The sequence below is a fragment of the Diaphorina citri genome, unplaced genomic scaffold, assembly GCF_000475195.1.
Source record: "Diaphorina citri unplaced genomic scaffold, Diaci psyllid genome assembly version 1.1 scaffold37, whole genome shotgun sequence".
Classification (NCBI taxonomy): domain Eukaryota; kingdom Metazoa; phylum Arthropoda; class Insecta; order Hemiptera; family Psyllidae; genus Diaphorina; species Diaphorina citri.
The window spans coordinates 196129-218008 of NW_007377474.1; the positions used below are offsets into that span (position 1 = coordinate 196129).

Sequence of the window (21880 nt, forward strand, 5' to 3'; positions counted from 1 at the left end):
AATGGTTGATCCATCATTTAGATTTAGACAATCGTTGGCCCATCTTTCGATTGCGGGGAATCGAACCCGGGACCTTTGGTGTACACCAGATGTGTAATAATTCAGATCAGTTTTATGGTGAATCTTATGTAAACCTTATCTTTTTTTTACTGTGAGCAATCTTCAATCCTCTTAACCTCCTAACCCATATTGTCATCGTGTCCACCCTGTATAATTCACACATATCATTTACATGGATGGTGCAGTTGTTTAGCTTGAAGTTCTGCATTTTAAAAACGCCACAAAAAAAATGGATTCTCCTGGTATTTAGGTAAAAAAGAACAAAAAACTCTTTACATGTTTTACTTCAAAGATCGTATTACCAACAAGCACTCATTGCAAAAAAAAAGTAGGTACATGTACTTACATAGGTAATAGGTAGGTATAAAAAGCATTGCATTCAAATTTGCAAACTCTTTGTTTCTTGGGTTGACAGAACTGGCTTTTTTTCTCCAATCTGACCTTTCGATAGGCACCATACCACACTGACCTATTTACTTTCGTATTACTTCAAGCATACGTTTTTTTTTCCTCCGTGCAAGTCAATCCTTCAGAATTCCGGCGTGACCTTCTCTTCTTTTTGTCTTTAGTTTGCATTTCTAAGAAGGGTACCTAACATAACAGAAATAAGGACGCTAGAGTTGCTGCAACATAGTGGTCAAAGCGGGGTGCAATCTGAACTTTATGTTCTTTTAACACAAGGTGGGGGGTGACATTGGTTACCTACGCACAGCCACAACTTTCCACTTTACTGTCTGGTACTATCGAATACCTGAGTTCCAAGTCATGGTTATAATAAATCATAGACAGAGGGGACATTTTCTTTGGTGCACAGCAGAGAGGTACTTTGGCTGTTTTGGATTGACTGACAATATGCGCATTCAAGGTGGATGTTTGAAACACATAGGGACATTCTCCATTACAATAGAACGCTTCATATTGGCGAGGTGCTACTACCCAGTCCCAGCCGAAATCATCAAAGTTCACTATCAGGGGGCTACGGCAACATCGAGTTTCTTTCGCATTTTCATCACAATCGAAAGGAATCGTTCTTCTCATACGACTTTTCCTATCATCCTGTATCCTTATTTCCAGGACGGGAACCTATCGGCATACAAATAAAACCATGTTAACCTCTAGGCTCCAACCAGGTTCAAAATGTAGGCTTAAACTCATCGCGACCCTCTGAGTTATATATAATGGTAAGTATACTACTCTTCAATACACATGCTTTCTACTTCTAACATTAGATAGAGTTCAATCCAATATCTATACATACTACGATAGAGAGAGCTATATCGACCAGGATGTTGTCTTCTTCGACTGAGGTCTACAATAGAGGTTCATCACAGTACATGCTTCGGAAAAAGTCAATCGTATGGCAACGCTTCGCTTTCATCTTGTAAAGAACGACAAAAGTTCCACCAAATAAATAGCCTCTGCCAGAGTAACCAATTTACCAAAAACAAAAAATACAGATTTGTTGCACCACCGCTCTGAGAAAAAGAGTTTGTTGAAGATAACAGAGTTGTTAGCAAGGGATTTACACAAGCAAATCAGAATAAAACTAAGAAGAAAATTGATTAAATACTACAAGAGATCAGACGTGCATCCACTTATCTATACATAATAACTAAATACCCCAGCTGACCAAAGAGTTTAAAATTTGTCAAAGTAGCTAGATTTCTAATGAATGCACATCTGATTCCAATGAAGAAAAAGAGCAAATACAAACCATATGAAACTCAAAGAAAAAATTAGATTGATTATGAAGTGATTCGAACACTTATTTTATCGGTTTAACCTGAAATTTCTACTTGGATGATTCAATGATGCAGTTCTATGAGCCACATTTCAAATAAGGAGATAGAATACCTACTTATCAAAGGGTTAAGGAATTCCAAGGTATGAAACCAATATTACCTGTTTTGCAGTCGGGTGCATCTGCTACTGTCATTACAAAATTACAGTAGTTCATTTTAACACAGGGTTGCTCTTGAAAGCTCATGAATACGAGTAGGGTACTTTTATTAAGTGTTTTGTTTGGTATCTGTTTAACTGTCTGCTAAGATATTTGGTGACGGGGGTTTTACCCTCCATTTGGTGACTAGCTTCATGTCTCCTCACATTAACCTCAACCAGCCTAAGTGCGGGGACGGGAAATGTCAGCAATTGCCTAGATGGTCACCCATCCAAATACAAAACCACGTGCAACGTTGCTTAAATTCAATTGCCGTTTTGACAGACAATTTGTTCACCGTCCCTGAGAAGCCTCATTTATTTAACGAAGATAGGGTCAGTTGTGCAGAGTTATCAAACCACAACTCACTGATGGTACCTAGTACCTACCTAGGATATAAAACTAGAAAATCTGGTACAGAAAACACATACCGTGCTAGGTGGAATAAACATAACGCTTTAGATACACAAAAATAAAAATAATTGTATTTAATAGATCTTTCGAGATTTTACAAATTGGAAAATGATAGGTGAAGTATCTAAGACATAAAAACATCATAGGTAGTTTTATGGAAAGAAAAATGTTGAAATTGAAAGTTTAGGATTACAATATTGATTTGTTAAGGTAAACGTTATTTTTCAATTTAAATAAGAAGGTATTTGTCCTCAAAGTAAAAACGCTTTGTCAAATCAAGCTACAAATTAATGTTATTTTCTACCTAATCAGCTCAGCAATTACAAACAGACAAAATTCACAATGTGTGATATCTACTTTTATACGAGTAATAGGTAGGTAGGTATCTATTTTTTACCTATCGCTATTAAAAACTACTCGCTCCTACAACAGAATTTTGAACCCTCAACTGGGTAGTTGTGGGTATTTAAATGGGGGGACTTAGCTTGAGGACTTGAAAGTTTTTTTTTTTTTTTTTTTTTTTTTTTTTTTTTGCGTGTACTAAGGCTACTGAGTAGTGAACACGTTATGTATATTGAAGTCCTACGATTTCATTTAACCCATCACACGTCAAAGGCGTCATGAGTTGGAAATTTTGCAGATTGGAAGAATTACCAATACTTACTTTACTTTCCTGCCTCGGTGGTGTAGTGGTCAAGGCGCTCGCCTGGTAAACAGGAGGGCGTGGGTTCAATCCCAGTCGAGGTATGGAATTTTATCATAGAGGTTCATCACAGTACATGCTTCGGAAAAAGTCAATCGTATGGCAACGCTTCGCTTTCATCTTGTAAAGAACGACAAAAGTTCCACCAAATAAATAGCCTCTGCCAGAGTAACCAATTTACCAAAAACAAAAAATACAGATTTGTTGCACCACCGCTCTGAGAAAAAGAGTTTGTTGAAGATAACAGAGTTGTTAGCAAGGGATTTACACAAGCAAATCAGAATAAAACTAAGAAGAAAATTGATTAGATACTACAAGAGATCAGACGTGCATCCACTTATCTATACATAACTAAATACCCTAGCTGACCAAAGAGTTTAAAATTTGTCAAAGTAGCTAGATTTCTAATGAATGCACATCTGATTCCAATGAAGAAAAAGAGCAAATACAAATACTACAAGAGATCAGACGTGCATCCACTTATCTATACATAATAACTAAATACCCCAGCTGACCAAAGAGTTTAAAATTTGTCAAAGTAGCTAGATTTCTAATGAATGCACATCTGATTCCAATGAAGAAAAAGAGCAAATACAAACCATATGAAACTCAAAGAAATTAGATTGATTATGAAGTGATTCGAACACTTATTTTATCGGTTTAACCTGAAATTTCTACTTGGATGATTCAATGATGCAGTTCTTGTCAAAATTCTGTTGCCATCATTCTATCATCGTCCACCATTGCAGACTGGTTGATATTCAAATAATCTTTCATAAAAGTTGTCAATATTAACATTCAAATGACTAGCAATAGCTCCTACCCCAACCATTTTCCACTAATGCAAGGCTCATTCAAGACCTTGTGAAGGTAAGCCTAAGTATGGTAAGCCCAAATTTACTACCCCCAGTTATTAAAGCTAAAGTTACTCACCAGAGCATCATCGTTGCTATTGTTGCCCGAAGTGACAATGGCGGCATGCTCACCAGGTGGAGTTACTTCCAGGATAATGCCAAGATTCGATTTCGGACATCTCGTCATGTTCTTCTGGCAAGACCTCGAGAGCCCGTCCGTTTTTGACTACCTAAATTTTTGGCGCAATGCACACTATAGTGAAACCTGTTTCATGAAACGAGTTTCCTATGTAAATACACACATTGCACAGTGAGTTTCATGAAACTCGGTTTCACAGTCGAGTCGGTTGCAACGCAACGTATGTATGTTGCACGTCAAATTTTCTCTTTGAAATGTGTTCGGATGGGCTCAGATGCAAGATATAGGTACCATCAGACGATTTTGTCCAAAATAACTTGGTCTATAGAGGGTTAACACTATGAACATGAGTTGCCATGTTGTTGCATGCTTAGTCAGAAAGGCAACATTATGTTAGGTTTAACCAGAGACTTAGTTTCAAATATCATCCTCCCCCTTCTCTCCCAGGCCTCTCACACCCCTCCTCCCACCCACTCCTACCCCGGCTCCTTCATAACCATTATCCCCTCCTGTTTCACTTCTATCCCTCTTGCCTCTACCGCTATTGGAAATCTTGTCTTATCGCCATTTTCGCGTGTCATTGGGAATGTGAATTATTTGAACTCGCTTGCTTTTTAGGGTGATTGTACATTTCTAGTACATAATAGGTAGGAGGTGCCTTCTGTTCTCGATTTATCTTTTTATTTTTTACCTACCTACCTATTTTATTATTTGGCGAAATACCTACATTTTTTGGTATGTTGAAGTAGGTATGGTTACATCGCAGTCGACCATCTTTCTGAAATCCTTTGAGAATCAAACCCGTAACCTAGCGCTTAAAAGGCAGACGGTCCCTCCAAGCGAACTAGGCTAAAACGAAAAAATAAAAGAACCAAGAGAAGATAAAGAAGTGAAAAGAACCTGGTAGGTAAGGTACTGTTAGTCAAAACACTGTTGTTTTATTCACAGCACATTGCATACGCAAAAACAGTTTCCAGGCGTTCATACAAATTGATCCATTTTGTAGATAGGAAACATTCTCCCATTCCATAGGTTGGATGAGAAAGGTTTATCAACAGTTTTGTCGAGGTGAAGTTAAGTAACGTCAGTTCTGGTGATTGTTTGGAAAGGTGACCTAGAATTTCACAATTTTATCCTTACTAAGACAGTAAGTTCAGGGGGCTGGTGTCTTCCAAAATTCTAGGAGAAAGTCAGTCGATCCGAGAGCGAACCTTATCTGTTTAGGATAAAGTTTGGCCCGAGCGGAAGTCGAACCCTTTATCAACTCATCATTGTAATTTTAGGAATGACTAATTTTCAGTCATAACTATGGATTAAATACAAAATGATAAAACGCCCAAAACGCCCTCCTGATTACCAGGCGAGCGTCTTGACCACTACGCCACCGAGGCAGTTTTAATTATTGACACGAGTTCTATCTCTCCCCTGTTCTTGTCTGACTGACAATTCTCTCTATAATTATCCCTCTTCTCCTCCCTCTTTCTTCTTTTACATCCCTCCTTCCTTCTCTTCCTTCATCTACCTTCTTCCTGCTCTATTCTCCTCCTACACTCTTTTCCTCTACATCCTTCCTCATCCCATCTTTTGCCTCTCTCTTTCCTTTTAATTATTGACACAAGTTCTATCTCTCCCCTGTTCTTTTCTGACTGACAATTCTCTCTATAATTATCCCTCTTCTCCTCCCTGTTTCTTCTTTTACATCCCTCCTTCCTTCTCTTTCATCATCTACCTTCTTCCTGCTCTATTCTCCTCCTACACTCTTTTCCTCTACATCCTTCCTCATCCCATCTTTTGCCTCTCTCTTTCCTTCTCTTCCCAACCATTCCCTCCTTTCTTCCTCTTCCCTTACTCCCTTCCTGACAGAAAGAAAACTTGATATCTAATGGCCGGAAGTGCACAATGATTGTATTGCGTGTTGCCTCTTTTGCCTCCCTCTTTCCTTCTCTTCCCAACCATTCCCTCCCTTCTTCCTCTTCCCTTACTCCCTTCCTGACAGAAAGAAAACTTGATATCTAATGGCCGGAAGTGCACAAAGTTGTATTGCGTGTTGCATAACTTGCAAAAACTCAAGGAGGGTTTGCAAAAGGGAGTGAGGGGTTGCAAATAAAAAGGGGCGAAGGGTCAGAAGGTGAGAGGGTTTAGGAGGGGACAGGGAAGAACCTCCTACATTGACCCGGATAAAGTTCAACTGTCAAGGAGTAGAAAAACGCATGTTGACTTCACTTTCATACATCCAATGAAAGTTTTTTTTTCCTTCCCCCTGCGGGCCTCTTTCCCTTTCCCTTTTCAAGCGTGCAAATATAATTTCAGAGAGAGAGAAATGGCATACAGGGTGTCCCGGACTATGTGGGTCTTCATTTGGGAAATCGTTGGTCCATGATTTGGACGATCTTTGGCCCATAATTTGGACAATCGTTGGTACATCATTTGGTTAATAGTTGGTCCATCATTTTGACGATCGTTGGTCCGATATTTTGACGACTTTTGTCCCATAATTTGGACGATTGTTGGCCAATAATTTGGACGCTAGTTGGCCCATAATTTGGACAATAGTTGGCCTATCATTTGAACAATCGGATCGTTAGCTCATGCATTTTTTAATCGTTGTTCATTTGGTCAATGGTTGATCCATCATTTTTAGTGGGTGTCTGCTGAGAGTATTTTTCAAAAACCACTGTACCTCTGTGAATAATTGAGATATCATCACGAATATTTTGGGGTTATTAGAAAAGCCGTTTTACGTAAAAGGGCCTAAGCATGGTTCAGGCCCTTTTACATGAAATCCTTGAAAAAAAAAACTTTTACCAGTAGCATGCACTCTTTATCAAGAAAACCCTATTAAAATGCAAACCACAGTAAAATATAAACCTAATATTTCTCTGATGATCACAAGGACTGAATGTACATTGAGTTACGGTACAAAACTACGTTAATATGGAAAAAAGAGACTGAATACAGTGAAAAATTTCATGCCTTGATTAGATAGGTTGGAATTTTTGGGTTCCAAAAGAGAAAAGTGAAAACAAGAAATGAAATATGTGCAGGTGCAGGTTACGAATGATGCCCTTGATGTCTGAAACCACCATAATTTCTTAGAACACAAAGATCATCTTGTAATAAATTCAATGGATTAATTCAATTCATCAATTTGAAAATGGCTGTTGATTATTTTGTCCTATGTTTAGCACCTCCTTTGGTAGAAAAAGGGTGCAAACTTACAAAATACAACAAAACTTGTAGTTTGGTTTCTTAAGTGAGATTATTTTTTGATGCAAATTTTTCACATGACCTTTTATGACTTTAGAAAATCTACAGTATGTTACAATAATTTTCGAAAAAGTTTAAACTAAAATTATGATAGAACGTAGATATTTCTTAAAATAATTTTCAAATTGATGAAGCATAGGTACAGTAAAGTTAGGTTATTTACAATAATATTATTATTATCACAATTCATTAAAGTACAAGGAAAGTGGACAAGGTGTGGTAAGGAGAAAATAGTGTCCATTTGAAGAATCGAACTAAGCACACCCACACCGATCAACCACCATGTCAGGCAAATAGCCAAATATTATATTCAAGTCGTTATCAAAGTAAAGCATTGATATACGAGATGTCTTGAGAGGAGCACAACAGGGTCCTGCGACTGTTGTGTTAGAATAACGAACTAACTGAGTGTGCGGGTATTTAGGCATGAACATGTGCTGACATTCCCCTGCACAGTAGTTTGCCTCATAAGATTTAGGTGCAATAATCCAGTCCCATCCAAATGCTTCAAAGTCTACCTTAAGAGGATATCTACAGCAGCGCGTCTCAGGGGATTCCTCCGTGCAAGTCAATCCTTCAGAATTCCGGCGTGACCTTCTCTTCTTTTTGTCTTTAGTTTGCATTTCTAAGAAGGGTACCTAACATAACAGAAATAAGGACGCTAGAGTTGCTGCAACATAGTGGTCAAAGCGGGGTGCAATCTGAACTTTATGTTCTTTTAACACAAGGTGGGGGGTGACATTGGTTACCTACGCACAGCCACAACTTTCCACTTTACTGTCTGGTACTATCGAATACCTGAGTTCCAAGTCATGGTTATGACATTGGTTACCTACGCACAGCCACAACTTTCCACTTTACTGTCTGGTACTATCGAATACCTGAGTTCCAAGTCATGGTTATAATAAATCATAGACAGAGGGGACATTTTCTTTGGTGCACAGCAGAGAGGTACTTTGGCTGTTTTGGATTGACTGACAATATGCGCATTCAAGGTGGATGTTTGAAACACATAGGGACATTCTCCATTACAATAGAACGCTTCATATTGGCGAGGTGCTACTACCCAGTCCCAGCCGAAATCATCAAAGTTCACTATCAGGGGGCTACGGCAACATCGAGTTTCTTTCGCATTTTCATCACAATCGAAAGGAATCGTTCTTCTCATACGACTTTTCCTATCATCCTGTATCCTTATTTCCAGGACGGGAACCTATCGGCATACAAATAAAACCATGTTAACCTCTAGGCTCCAACCAGGTTCAAAATGTAGGCTTAAACTCATCGCGACCCTCTGAGTTATATATAATGGTAAGTATACTACTCTTCAATACACATGCTTTCTACTTCTAACATTAGATAGAGTTCAATCCAATATCTATACATACTACGATAGAGAGAGCTATATCGACCAGGATGTTGTCTTCTTCGACTGAGGTCTACAGTAGAGGTTCACAGTACATGCTTCGGAAAAAGTCAATCGTATGGCAACGCTTCGCTTTCATCTTGTAGAGAACGACAAAAGTTCCACCAAATAAATAGCCTCTGCCAGAGTAACCAATTTACCAAAAACAAAAAATACAGATTTTTTGCACCACCGCTCTGAGAAAAAGAGTTTGTTGAAGATAACAGAGTTGTTAGCAAGGGATTTACACAAGCAAATCAGAATAAAACTAAGGAGTTGAAATCTAGGAGTTGCACACGGATCTATAGGGTTAGCCAAACAGGATTTCTAATAACTCCTAAGCTACAGCTGATATCGCTATCATTCCTCTACTAATGGGCATAGTGCGTTTCAGACTGTGGCTTACTCCAAAACACTGAAAAATCGGATTTTGTGAGTTAGTCCGTTCTTTCTATCGGCCCTTCATTTATGAGCCACATTTCAAATAAGGAGATAGAATACCTACTTATCAAAGGGTTAAGGAATTCCAAGGTATGAAACCAATATTACCTGTTTTGCAGTCGGGTGCATCTGCTACTGTCATTACAAAATTACAGTAGTTCATTTTAACACAGGGTTGCTCTTGAAAGCTCATGAATACGAGTAGGGTACTTTTATTAAGTGTTTTGTTTGGTATCTGTTTAACTGTCTGCTAAGATATTTGGTGACGGGGGTTTTACCCTCCATTTGGTGACTAGCTTCATGTCTCCTCACATTAACCTCAACCAGCCTAAGTGGGGACGGGAAATGTCAGCAATTGCCTAGATGGTCACCCATCCAAATACAAAACCACGTGCAACGTTGCTTAAATTCAATTGCCGTTTTGACAGACAATTTGTTCACCGTCCCTGAGAAGCCTCATTTATTTAACGAAGATAGGGTCAGTTGTGCAGAGTTATCAAACCACAACTCACTGATGGTACCTAGTACCTACCTAGGATATAAAACTAGAAAATCTGGTACAGAAAACACATACCGTGCTAGGTGAAATAAACATAACGCTTTAGATACACAAAAATAAAAATAATTGTATTTAATAGATCTTTCGAGATTTTACAAATTGGAAAATGATAGGTGAAGTATCTAAGACATAAAAACATCATAGGTAGTTTTATGGAAAGAAAAATGTTGAAATTGAAGTTTAGGATTACAATATTGATTTGTTAAGGTAAACGTTATTTTTCAATTTAAATAAGAACACAGTGTGCTGCATGGTCTTGGTGGAGAATTTGAACATGAGCACAGGACCCCGTGGGTGATGTCGCCTTGGATCTGAAACCAAATTATACTCTGTCTAGCTTATGAACTTCTCAGGAAAATACCTCACAGTGCGCTTCTGCAATTTTGTACTTGGGGAAATCAATGTGAAGTTTTGTGGTCTTCTGTGCGTGTCGGGACTTATTCCAATTATCTGGGATTTGAAATCATTCGAGGATCTAGTTTACCCGAGATAATATGCCGTGGTAAGTTATTAAGACAAAAAGCCTTAACGTACAAAGAATGTACCTATTTTCCTTGCTAGAATCGCATGAGTATGTTTAACCACGTTACATTGACTTTAGCATGACAGTGTGCTGCATGGTCTTGGTGGAGAATTTGAACATGAGCACGGGACCCCGTGGGTGATGTCGCCTCGGATCTGAAACCAAATTATACTCTGTCTAGCTTATGAACTTCTCAGGAAAATACCTCACAGTGCGCTTCTGCAATTTTGTACTTGGGGAAATCAATGTGAAGTTTTGTGGTCTTCTGTGCGTGTCGGGACTTATTCCTTATCTGGGATTTGAAATCATTCGAGGATCTAGTTTACCCGAGATAATATGCCGTGGTAAGTTATTAAGGCAAAAAGCCTTAACGTACAAAGAATGTACCTATTTTCCTTGCTAGAATCGCGAATCGCATGAGTATGTTTAACCACGTTACATTGACTTTAGCATTCAACTTCTTCTAGCAGGAATGCATAAAAGATTTGTAAACAATCACTCCTTACATCTCACAGGATATACCCATCATAAATATATGATTCTTTCCCGTCGAGGGTAATGACTGTAGAGTACTAAAAGTGCTTGTTTGCAAAATGCATACAAAATCGTAAATACGTTTCATATATGATTCTTTCCCGTCGAGGGTAATGACTGTAGAGTACTAAAAGTGCTTGTTTGCAAAATGCATACAAAATCGTAAATACGTTTGCAATTCTGCACACAATAGAAGAACGATTACTATACAAACCATGACTGATTTGTAGTAATAGTAAACAACAAAGTAGTAAAATGAGATTTCACCTGACCCAGACTCTAGTGTGGAACCCGGAATAGAAACCCAAATATGCTGACACACACATTTACCTAACCCATTGAATATTGTTACCTACATTGATGACGTCATAAAACCCGATGCATTATTTCTTTGATAATGATGACACACACATTTACCTAACCCATTGAATATTGTTACCTACATTGATGACGTCATAAAACCCGATGCATTATTTCTTTGATAATGACAATGAATTTGAGAAGTTCAAAACAAACTAACTCATTACTGTGACCTTTGTATCTGAACATGTGCTTCATAGTGAAATAGCTGTAAGATGTGTGAAGTTAGTTTTATGGAGAAGTTACACAAATACATACATACTCAACTAATGACACCTACTTATGTGAAGTAATTGGAGTCATGTGAAGAATGTATCAGGAATGAAGACAAGTGGATTGTGAACACACTTGGAATTCCTATCAACCAAAGTCCACCATGCACCGTCATAACCTCATGGTGAGAGAACTGACTCTCACTACGGTTTTGGTTTTGACATACTCACTCAAAGCAGAATATAAACATCGTAACAATTAGCAGTTTAGAAATTTGTCATTAGATACGTCGGAAAGATCAAGAAACACAATGTCTAGCCGATAATGAAGTGAAGAAATTGTGGATATTTTTGGTGAAGATCACAATAATTTAAGAATCATCTTTGACCATCAATAATTATGATGATTTTAGATAAGATAATGATGCTTAGATGGCAAGCCTGTTACTAATCCAAATACCTGTGACAATCTATTATGTCTCTCCTATATTCGCAAAACTTCTAAAATGTACATTATGAAGGGGTATAATAAAGACATTTTACTCGTTTACACTCTGTATGAACGCTTTTAGCTGGTGCATGTTAGGGTAGGTCGGTCGGTAACCTAGACTTTTCGGCAATATGTACATATATTACCTCGGACCATTAATTTTTCGAAAATTATAGTCATAACCTCATGGGTAACGCCTACTTCATGCATATGCCTTGTGTAAAGTAGGTATTACGAACATAGGATAGCTAGTCACAACCCTGTTACTGTTATATTCTACAAATCTACATAATTATGTAGTTAGGTAATACATAGGTATCCACGCTTCTACTACTTGAAATTCTACTTTTAAACTATTATGTTTTGCCCCTTTTCTTCATAGCTACAAAATTTTCACTGCAGCACTGACTACAATCCTACAAGGTAGGTAGTTGAAGAGTCATCATTCATCAATATCAAAGGAAAGCAATAAGGAATTAAGAAACGTGTAGATCATTACAGCTGATATTTACAAGTACTTAACAGAGTTGTTATGTATGACATGCATTTCAAAGACAACTGTTGACAATCCTGTCAGTGCATATAATATTCAAAACATTTCATTCATTGCTTCATTCATGATAATGTAATTGATAAATTCTTAAATTTTATCAATTAGATTAGCCTGGTATTGGTACGGTCAGCCCTGTGGGAACGTGCTTTCTTTGTAGATTATCCCAGGTTTGATGGCCACCAGCAACAAACATTTTGCACTATTATTTCGATGGCAGATATTTCAAGGGGTTACTTTCTGCTTGTCATTTAGAAACCATGATATAATTGCTATTAGGAAGGATCTCTATCTAACCTGTATCATATTATATATTAATTTTTGTTCATAGATATGCCGTTGAATGTTCTCAGTTAAGTTTTGCCGTCAAAAATATTGCCCATTTCAGCTACACTTGGAACTGAAACCGGGACCTTTTGGATAGCAAGGAAGAAATTTCCACTGAATGAAGGTGTTATCTCAAGTGAATAATGATTTATGATTGTGTTCATTGATAAAAACAAGCAAAGAGTTAATTAAGTCATGTCATATTACCTTCGTCACAACTTATGAATGATAAATGCAGTTCTGAGGCGCCTTCTGATCTGAGTACCTATAATTATGCCATCCATCAATCCAGTACGAATTTGGCCTCTTGGCTCCTCTTATGTGGGTGAACAAGTTACTTGTTGGGCCACTTTGAACTGTGAAATTTTACCCTACCGAAGAGACAACTTCGACTGTTATTTTATCTCAATGGTTATATGTATCTTCATTCTTTGTTGTTTTGAGGAGAGTTTGCAAAGTCTTCATACAAAGCTTCTACTTCTTCAGCGGTAGGCGCATATAATTGGATGACATTAGTGTACCCCATTTTGGTTTTGATTTTTAGCATGATAAGTCTGTCTGAGATGAGGGTGAAAGACTCCACTGATTGGTGACTTCTTCTGCTTCTTCATCTACAATAATGGCTACTCCATATCGGTGTGTTCTATCATCATTACTAGAGAAATAAATCATATTCTTGTCTTCATCCACAATCGGACTTCCTAATCCAATCCAGCGAGTGTCACTAATTCCAAGTAAGTTGATCTTGAGTCTTTCCATCTCTTTTAAAACGTTTTCTAGTTTACCAGGCGCAAACATACTTCTTGCATTCCACGTTGCAATTGTCATAGCTGAACCGGAGATTCTTCGCACCCCCCCGACCATCTAAGGTCTGCCGGGAACTAGGGGCCATGTTATATTTTTTCCAGCCATTACAATTTAAACAAGGAATAATAATTGCCAGCCTAGTTAGCTTAGTTGGTAGTGCGTCTGCCTTGTAAGCGCTAGGCCGCGGGTTCGATTCCCGCCCGGGCCGGATTTTATCCTGATGGAACGGCTGGCTTTCTCCTATCCTGTCTTCCTTCTCTCTTCGATTTCGGGACGATAAGACCATAGCAGTTATAGTTCCCTCTCTCAATATCACAGATCAAACTTCATCCGTAGAAGACGATGCACTGAAACGAAATGATCCAACTTATGAATCAACAATCCCAAAATATTGTCTTTTTTGCGGATTTGTGTAAATTCTCAATTTCATGGGAACACAGAATGATTTAATGCATCGGGAAAGTTAAAAAATAAACAAAATTAAAAAATACACGGCACCAGAAATTTTCGTATACACCAGGTGAAAAAAATAATGCAGTCCGTTAAAATGAAAACCGGCAAATCACAGGTAAAATAAACAAAGATTCGAATCCAGTGAATTCCAAAGGACGAATAAAGGCATTCTAATATACAGTAACTACAATTTAAATTTTAAAATTCTATACACACACAAACATAAAACATATCAATTTACATTTGGTGATTTCAGACTAGACCCAACCCAATGATAAAAGACCCAACCCAATGCTGAATATCAAATAAGGAAAATGCTCACTTACTGAAAAGAAACATTCCCCTTATTCCTGTAGAGCTGTGTACAAACATAGTCGACGGCCGTCGATCGACTTGATCGATGGTCGATCTGAAACCGTACACTGCCTCGACAACATAGATTCACCTCGTCGATCGATCGACGGACGTCAACTATGTATCCATCATTTAGATTTAGACAATCGTTGGCCCATCTTTCGATTGCGGGGAATCGAACCCGGGACCTTTGGTGTACACCAGATGTGTAATAATTCAGATCAGTTTTATGGTGAATCTTATGTAAACCTTATCTTTTTTTTACTGTGAGCAATCTTCAATCCTCTTAACCTCCTAACCCATATTGTCATCGTGTCCACCCTGTATAATTCACACATATCATTTACATGGATGGTGCAGTTGTTTAGCTTGAAGTTCTGCATTTTAAAACTCTGGATTTGCCCCTCCTTTCACAATCCTTCCACTTGGAAAGCAAGAAATCCGAAAGCATATCAATCTGTTTTGATCTTTGCTGATTTCCAGGAACAGGAATGACTAATATGTTCGTACTCTTATTAAGCTGAGACATGTGCGATATTTTGGTATCGAACAACAAGAAACACCTTCATAGAAGTTAAGAAGGGAGGGTTTTATTGAAGGGTGTAAGGACAAAATCGAGTTTTGAGTAAAACAACTTTAATTTTTTTAATTAGTGGGTGTCTGCTGGGAGTATTTTTCAAAAATCACTGTACCTCTGTGAATAATTGAGATATTATCACGAATATTTTGGGGTTATTAGAAAAGCCGTTTTACGTAAAAGGGCCTAAGCATGGTTTAGGCCCTTTTACATGAAATCCTTGAAAAAAAAAAAAAACTTTTTACCAGTAGCATGCACTCTTTATCAAGAAAACCCTATTAAAATGCAAACCACAGTAAAATATAAACCTAATATTTCTCTGATGATATGGATTCTCCTGGTATTTAGGTAAAAAAGAACAAAAAACTCTTTACATGTTTTACTTCAAAGATCGTATTACCAACAAGCACTCATTGCAAAAAAAAAGTAGGTACATGTACTTACATAGGTAATAGGTAGGTATAAAAAGCATTGCATTCAAAGCCCATCATTTAGATTTTAGACAATCGTTGGCCCATCTTTCGAGCCCGGGACCTTTGGTGTAGGGTAGGTACATCAGATGTGTAATAATTCAGATCAGTTTTATGGTGAATCTTATGTAAACCTTATCTTTTTTTTTACTGTGAGCAATCTAACCTTTACTGTGAGCAATCTGCAATCCTCTTATCCTCTTAACCCATAGGTATAATATTGTCATCGTGTCCACCCTGTATAATTCACACATATCATTTACATGGATGGTGCAGTTGTTTAGCTTGAAGTTCTGCATTTTAAAAAGTTACGGTACAAAACTACGTTAATATGGAAAAAAAGAGACTGAATACAGTGAAAAATTTCATGCCTTGATTAGATAGGTTGGAATTTTTGGGTTCCAAAAGAGAAAAGTGAAAACAATGGATTCTCCTGGTATTTAGGTAAAAAAGAACAAAAAACTCTTTACATGTTTTACGTCAAAGATCATATTACCAACAAGCACTCATTGCAAAAAAAAAGTAGGTACATGTACTTACATAGGTAATAGGTAGGTATAAAAAGCATTGCATTCAAATTTGCAAACTCTTTGTTTCTTGGGTTGACAGAACTGGCTTTTTTTCTCCAATCTGACCTTTCGATAGGCACCGTCAGTTTTCCAATGAAAAGTTTAAATTATTTTTCGTTCTTCACCTATAAAATGCCAAGACCAGGACTTCAGTGTGATTGTTTCATCGAATAAGAAACGAATAATGATGGAAATTCCGGCAAATAGAGACGAACGAGCTTTACAACAAAGAGAAATCAGTCATAGGCACCATACCACACTGACCTATTTACTTTCGTATTACTTCAAGCATACGTTTTTTTTACCTACTATTCTTATTTTAACATAATTTTTATTCCCCTCATGCATAATTAATGCTGCTTATCGGTGGATATTAATCTTTAGATAGGCACCATACCACACTGACCTATTTACTTTCGTATTACTTCAAGCATACGTTTTTTTTTACCTACTATTCTTATTTTAACATAATTTTTATTCCCCTCATGCATAATTAATGCTGCTTATCGGTGGATATTAATCTTTAAATGTGTAGCACTTCATTCACCAGTTGGAATAATCTTTTTCAGATCCGCACTTCCTCGCTCGGCTTGGTGACTCAGCTATGAATTAATTGTGATACCTACCTTACAGTTCATTTGCTGTTCTTTTAATCGCCTTGTGTACCTACGTATATCAGCTGTAAAGGCACCCACTTTTTTTCTTCTTCTTCTTCTTCTTCTTCTTCTTCTTCTTCTTCTTCTTCTTCTTCTTCTTCTTCTTCTTCTTCTTTTAGGGTCAAAGATTTACTGTCAATTTACTGCCGCTCTCTCGAGTTGGTCGGAATGGCTGGCTTCCTCTTGTTCTGTCGTCCTCTTCTCTGTTGTTACAGGTTTCCTTTCCCCGTAGTCTGTGTTCACATGGACCTCTATAAAAACAGGAATGAAAATTCGGAACCTCTCGCGAAGCAGGAAACTTTTAAGCTGAAGATATCTACAAGCAGGAAAGTATAGTCTGTCCTTCGGATTCCTGTTTATCCAGTTTCAACTGTATGAAATGAAAATTGAAAGTTGAAGAGAAAAAGAAGAAGTCAAAGGAATCTGACACGTGGTAAGTTGGTCGGAATGGCTGGCTTCCTCTTGTTCTGTCGTTCCCCGTAGTCTGTGTTCACATGGACCTCTATAAACAGAAATGAAAATTCGGAACCTCTCGCGATGCAGGAAACTTTTATGCTGGAGATATCTACAAGCAGGAAAATATAGTATGTCCTTTCGATTCCTGTTTATCCAGTTTCAACTGTATGAAATGAAAATTGAAAGTTGAAGAGAAAAAGAAGAAGTCAAAGGAATCTGACACGTGGTCTAAGCTAAGCCCCTGATCATCTGATTACTTAGCCTGTCCATCTGAATTCAGATTAAGAGAAGCTCTACTAGTTCTGATATTTGACCCTCACCCTTCTGTCCCGAGTCCGATTAGAAAATGGCGAATCCTAACCTCGGCTATATGGGTGTCTGGTTACACAAGGAACTGCCGTAGCTACTGTGCGTGGCCTCCCCTAAGGGTTTTGCAATATTAAGGATTAGCCCTGGACTACACATCGGTCTATAAAGTTACATTGCTAATCTGCTCCCCCCTTTCAGTTATATTATTTATCTTTTGTTACTTTCGTACGGACAAAAACTAGTGGACATTATTATTTTGTCCTGACGAGGCCGAACGGGAATAAAGCCGCCTTAGATAGAATGGACATTATCTGAGGGGTCAAGAGGAAGAATGGACTAAGCCATACATACCTCGTTTCGAGATATTTTGAGTTGAAATCTAGGAGTTGCACACGGATGTATATTAGGGTTAGCCAAACGGGATTTCTAATAACTTCTAAGCTACAGCTGATATCGCTATCATTCCTCTACTAGTGGGCATAGTGCGTTTCAGACTGTGGCTTACTCCAAAACACTGAAAAATCGGATTTTGTGAGTTAGTCCGTTCTTTCTATCGGCCCTTCATTTCTGAGCCATATTTCAAATAAGGAGATACCTACTTATGAAAGGGTTAAGGAATTCCAAGGTATGAAACCAATATTACCTGTTTTGCAGTTGGGTGCATCTGCTACTGTCATTACAAAATTACAGTAGTTCATTTTAACACAGGGTTGCTCTTGAAAGCTCATGAATACGAGTTAACGAGTAGGGTACTTTTATTAAGTGTTTTGTTTGGTATCTGTTTAACTGTCTGCTATAAGATCTTTAGTGACGGTGGTTTTACCCTCCATTTGGTGACTAGCTTCATGTCTCCTCACATTAACCTCAACCAGCCTAAGTGGGGCCGGGAAATGTCAGCAATTGCCTAGATGGTCACCCATCCAATACCAACCACGTACAACGTTGCTTAAATTCAATTGCCGTTTTGACAGACAATTTGTTCACCGTCCCTGAGAAGCATCATTTATTTAACCGAATGAATACGAAGATAGGGTCACTTCTGCAGAGTTATCACAACTACAACTCACTGATGGTACCTAGTACCTACCTAGGATATAAAACTAGAAAATCTGGTACAGAAAACACATACCGTGCTAGGTGGAATAAACATAACGCTTTAGATACACAAAAATAAAAATAATTGTATTTAATAGATCTTTCGAGATTTTACAAATTGGAAAATGATAGGTGAAGTATCTAAGACATAAAAACATCATAGGTAGTTTTATGGAAAGAAAAATGTTGAAATTGAAAGTTTAGGATTACAATATTGATTTGTTAAGGTAAACGTTATTTTTCAATTTAAATAAGAAGGTATTTGTCCTCAAAGTAAAAACGCTTTGTCAAATCAAGCTACAAATTAATGTTATTTTCTACCTAATCAGCTCAGCAATTACAAACAGACAAAATTCACAATGTGTGAAATCTACTTTTATACGAGTAATGGGTAGGTAGGTATCTATTTTTTTACCCATCGCTAAAAACTACTCGCTCCTATAACAGAATTTTGAACCCTCAACTGGGTAGTTGTGGGTATTTAAATGGGGGACTTAGCTTGAGGACTTGAAAGTTTTTTTTTTTTGTACCACATCCACTAATGTTCTTTAGATTTCAAGTCTCTCTCTTTCTCACTCATTCCGCAGGGAAAAATTCGGCACATCCGCCAAAAATTTAAAATCCATCCCTCTGCTTTTTTAAACAAAATCTAAAGTGTATAATAAACTAGTCAACACATATGTAAATGTCTGAAATTTTGAAATCCTATGTGTTGCAAACAGTGCAGCTCTGAATATCTAAAGGACGCTAATGTAATCCTAAAATAAATCATTAAAGAAATAAAGAACCTAATAAAACTACTTGATAGATAACAATTAAAAAGTTCAAAGAATTAACTTGAAAAAAAAAATCAAAAAAGTAAAAATTATCATTCCGCAGGGAAAAATTCGGCACATCCAGCAATAATTTAAAATCCATCCCTCTGCTTTTTTAAACAAAATCTAAAGTGTAATAAACTAGTTAACACATATGTAAATGTCTGAAATTTTGAAATCCTATGTGTTGCAAACAGTGCAGGTCTGAATATCTAAAGGACGCTAATTACTTCAGTGGTGACTCTCTCAAAAAAAATCCTAAAATAAATCATTAAAGAACCTAATAAAACTACTTGATAGATAACAATTAAAAAGTTCAAAGAATTAACTTGAAAAAAAAAATCAAAAAAGTAAAAATTACACCATTTTCTACTAATGCAAGGCTCATTCAAGACCTTGTGAAGGTAAGCCCAAGTATGGTAAGCCCAAGTTTACTACCCCCAGTTATTAAAGCTAAAGTTACTCACCAGAGCATCGTCGTTGCTATTGTTGCCCGAAGTGACAATGGCGGCATGCTCACCAGGTGGAGTTACTTCCAGGATAATGCCAAGATTCGATTTCGGACTCTTGAACCACTCTGCCACCATCAATTTGACGTCAAATAGCACCCAATGGCCATCTGTGCCATTGTTCCGTATCTCCTGAAAATAGTAATTCTCGTTTAATATCTCAATGGCCAGTCCTTATGTTAGATAGTTGAAAAGAAAAACCTACCAAATTGTCTGCAGCGATTTCTTGAAAGTCTTAATGACTGAGTCCTATGTCCTACTCATGTAAGCAAATCTCTTTTAGTGCTAGTAGAAAACAGTCTGGTACTTCCTTTAGAAGCTGCCAGTTGCAAACTCAACAATCTGATGAACCTAAGGATCTTACCATCTTACTGGTAACCCTCTCCGTATACGGCTTGTCCGACGAACTGTGAGCCTTATCCGAATTGGATGACTGAGTCCTACGTCCTACTCATGTAAACAAATCTCTTTTAGTGCTAGTAGAAAACGGTCTGGTACTTCCTTTAGAAGCTGCCAGTTGCAAACAAAACCATCTGATGAACCTAAGGATCTTACCATCTTACTGGTAACCCTCTCCGTATACGGCTTGTCCGACGAACTGTGAGCCTTATCCGAATTGGAATTTGGTGAGGACGGCTTGAGTTTTCGAACTTCAATGTTAACAGGTACATTATGACTTGTGCCCGAGCTTCTCAGGTACACCCACAAGATGGCGCCTTGCACAGTGTGCGTAAAAATTAAAAACTTTAAAAAAATCACAATGAGTTTGTTTACAATTAATATTTTATACCTATCTACATACAAAATTCATTTGAGAAAATATATTGTAATTTAAGTAAAATTAAATTTATAAAAATAATGAAATTTGTTATTGGTGAAATATTATAAGAAGGTAAATAAGTATAGATACCTCCACAGTATTTGTACACCCATTACTATAGGGTGTGTCAAGTTTCGTACTCCATGATGATCCTGCTTACTTTTACAGATACCATTTTTAAATCATCCGACTTGAAAAATTAGGAAGATTACTTGTGGTTCATTACTGTGGAAAAAGATTACTGTGGTTCATTTGATCTCGTGACGTCGCGTCGTCAGTACATTTGTAGTCGGAAATTTGATCTAATATAACCGCGCCTTTGACAAGGAACAAAGGCTGTAGCTCAGTTGCTATGTATATCATCACATCTTGAGAGAGAAAATTCTCCCACCCACATGAAAACCCGCAGAACCAACAATTGAACACTGTCTTTATACTCCTGGCCCCCGTTCCAGAGACAGCTTTACAATAAATTTTAATTTTGTATTTTCCAAACCTTTAGAATCATTAAGGTGTGTCCACACATAGTCGACGAGCCGTCGATCGATGTCGACTGAACCGTCCACACTGCGTCGACAACATAGATTCACCACGTCTCGACGGCCGGTCAACCATGTGTGGACACAATTCATTTGATCACGTGACGTCGCGTCGTCAGTACTTTTGTAGTCGGAAATTTGATCTAATATAACCGCGCCTTTGACATATAACCGCTCAGTTGCTATGTACATATATCATCACATCTTGAGAGAGAAAATTCTCCCACCCACATTTGAAAACCCGCAGAAACAACAATATTGAACACTGTCTTTATACTCCTGGGCCCCCGTTCCAGAGACAGCTTTACAATTTTAATTTTGTATTTTCCAAACCTTTAGAATCATTAAGGTGTGTCCACACATAGTCGACGAGATGTCGATCGATGTCGACTGAACCGTCCACACTGCGTCGACAACATAGATTCACCACGTCTCGACGGCCGGTCAACCATGTGTGGACACAGCTTTACATACCTAACCATATAATTGTTCCAGTGACTTCAAAATATTGCGAAATGAGAAGGGCAAAGTTATAAAGTTGCATTTATTAACAGGTGCTCAACCGACAAACTTCACAGTCCAGTCAAAACAATCGTCAGGTTCTTTTATTATGCTTGAATCCAAAACAGAAATAAGATTCTAATATACAGTAACTACAATTTAAATTTTAAAAT

General features: G+C 37.6%; 3 protein-coding genes across 3 annotated transcripts in view; all 3 read right to left on the bottom strand.

Annotated features, from left to right (window-relative positions):
- Positions 1 to 575: 575 nt before the first annotated feature.
- LOC103512619 (growth/differentiation factor 8-like) lies at positions 576 to 4157 on the bottom strand. The gene is made up of 3 exons (XM_008477394.2): positions 4050 to 4157; positions 812 to 1143; positions 576 to 651 (listed from the first exon to the last, which is right to left on the bottom strand). The coding sequence occupies exons 1-3, from the start codon at positions 4155 to 4157 to the stop codon at positions 639 to 641; spliced, it is 453 nt and encodes a 150-aa protein (XP_008475616.2). The 3' UTR covers positions 576 to 638.
- A 2607-nt stretch (positions 4158 to 6764) lies between these two features.
- Positions 6765 to 8190, bottom strand: LOC108252826 (growth/differentiation factor 11-like). Its single transcript, XM_017445579.2, has one exon. It carries the CDS (start codon positions 7997 to 7999, stop codon positions 7631 to 7633), a length of 369 nt encoding a protein of 122 aa, XP_017301068.1. The 5' UTR covers positions 8000 to 8190; the 3' UTR covers positions 6765 to 7630.
- A 12-nt stretch (positions 8191 to 8202) lies between these two features.
- LOC103512629 (growth/differentiation factor 8-like) overlaps positions 8203 to 21880 on the bottom strand; it is a 42700-nt gene continuing 29022 nt past the window's right edge. Inside the window, exons 5-9 of the mRNA XM_026825954.1 lie at positions 20403 to 20591; positions 19806 to 19979; positions 8871 to 8978; positions 8765 to 8815; positions 8203 to 8589 (exon numbers count right to left, since the gene is read on the bottom strand). Coding sequence (XP_026681755.1) covers positions 8209 to 8589; positions 8765 to 8815; positions 8871 to 8978; positions 19806 to 19979; positions 20403 to 20591 — 903 coding nt within the window. The 3' untranslated portion in view covers positions 8203 to 8208. The remainder of the gene's footprint in view (positions 8590 to 8764; positions 8816 to 8870; positions 8979 to 19805; positions 19980 to 20402; positions 20592 to 21880) is intronic.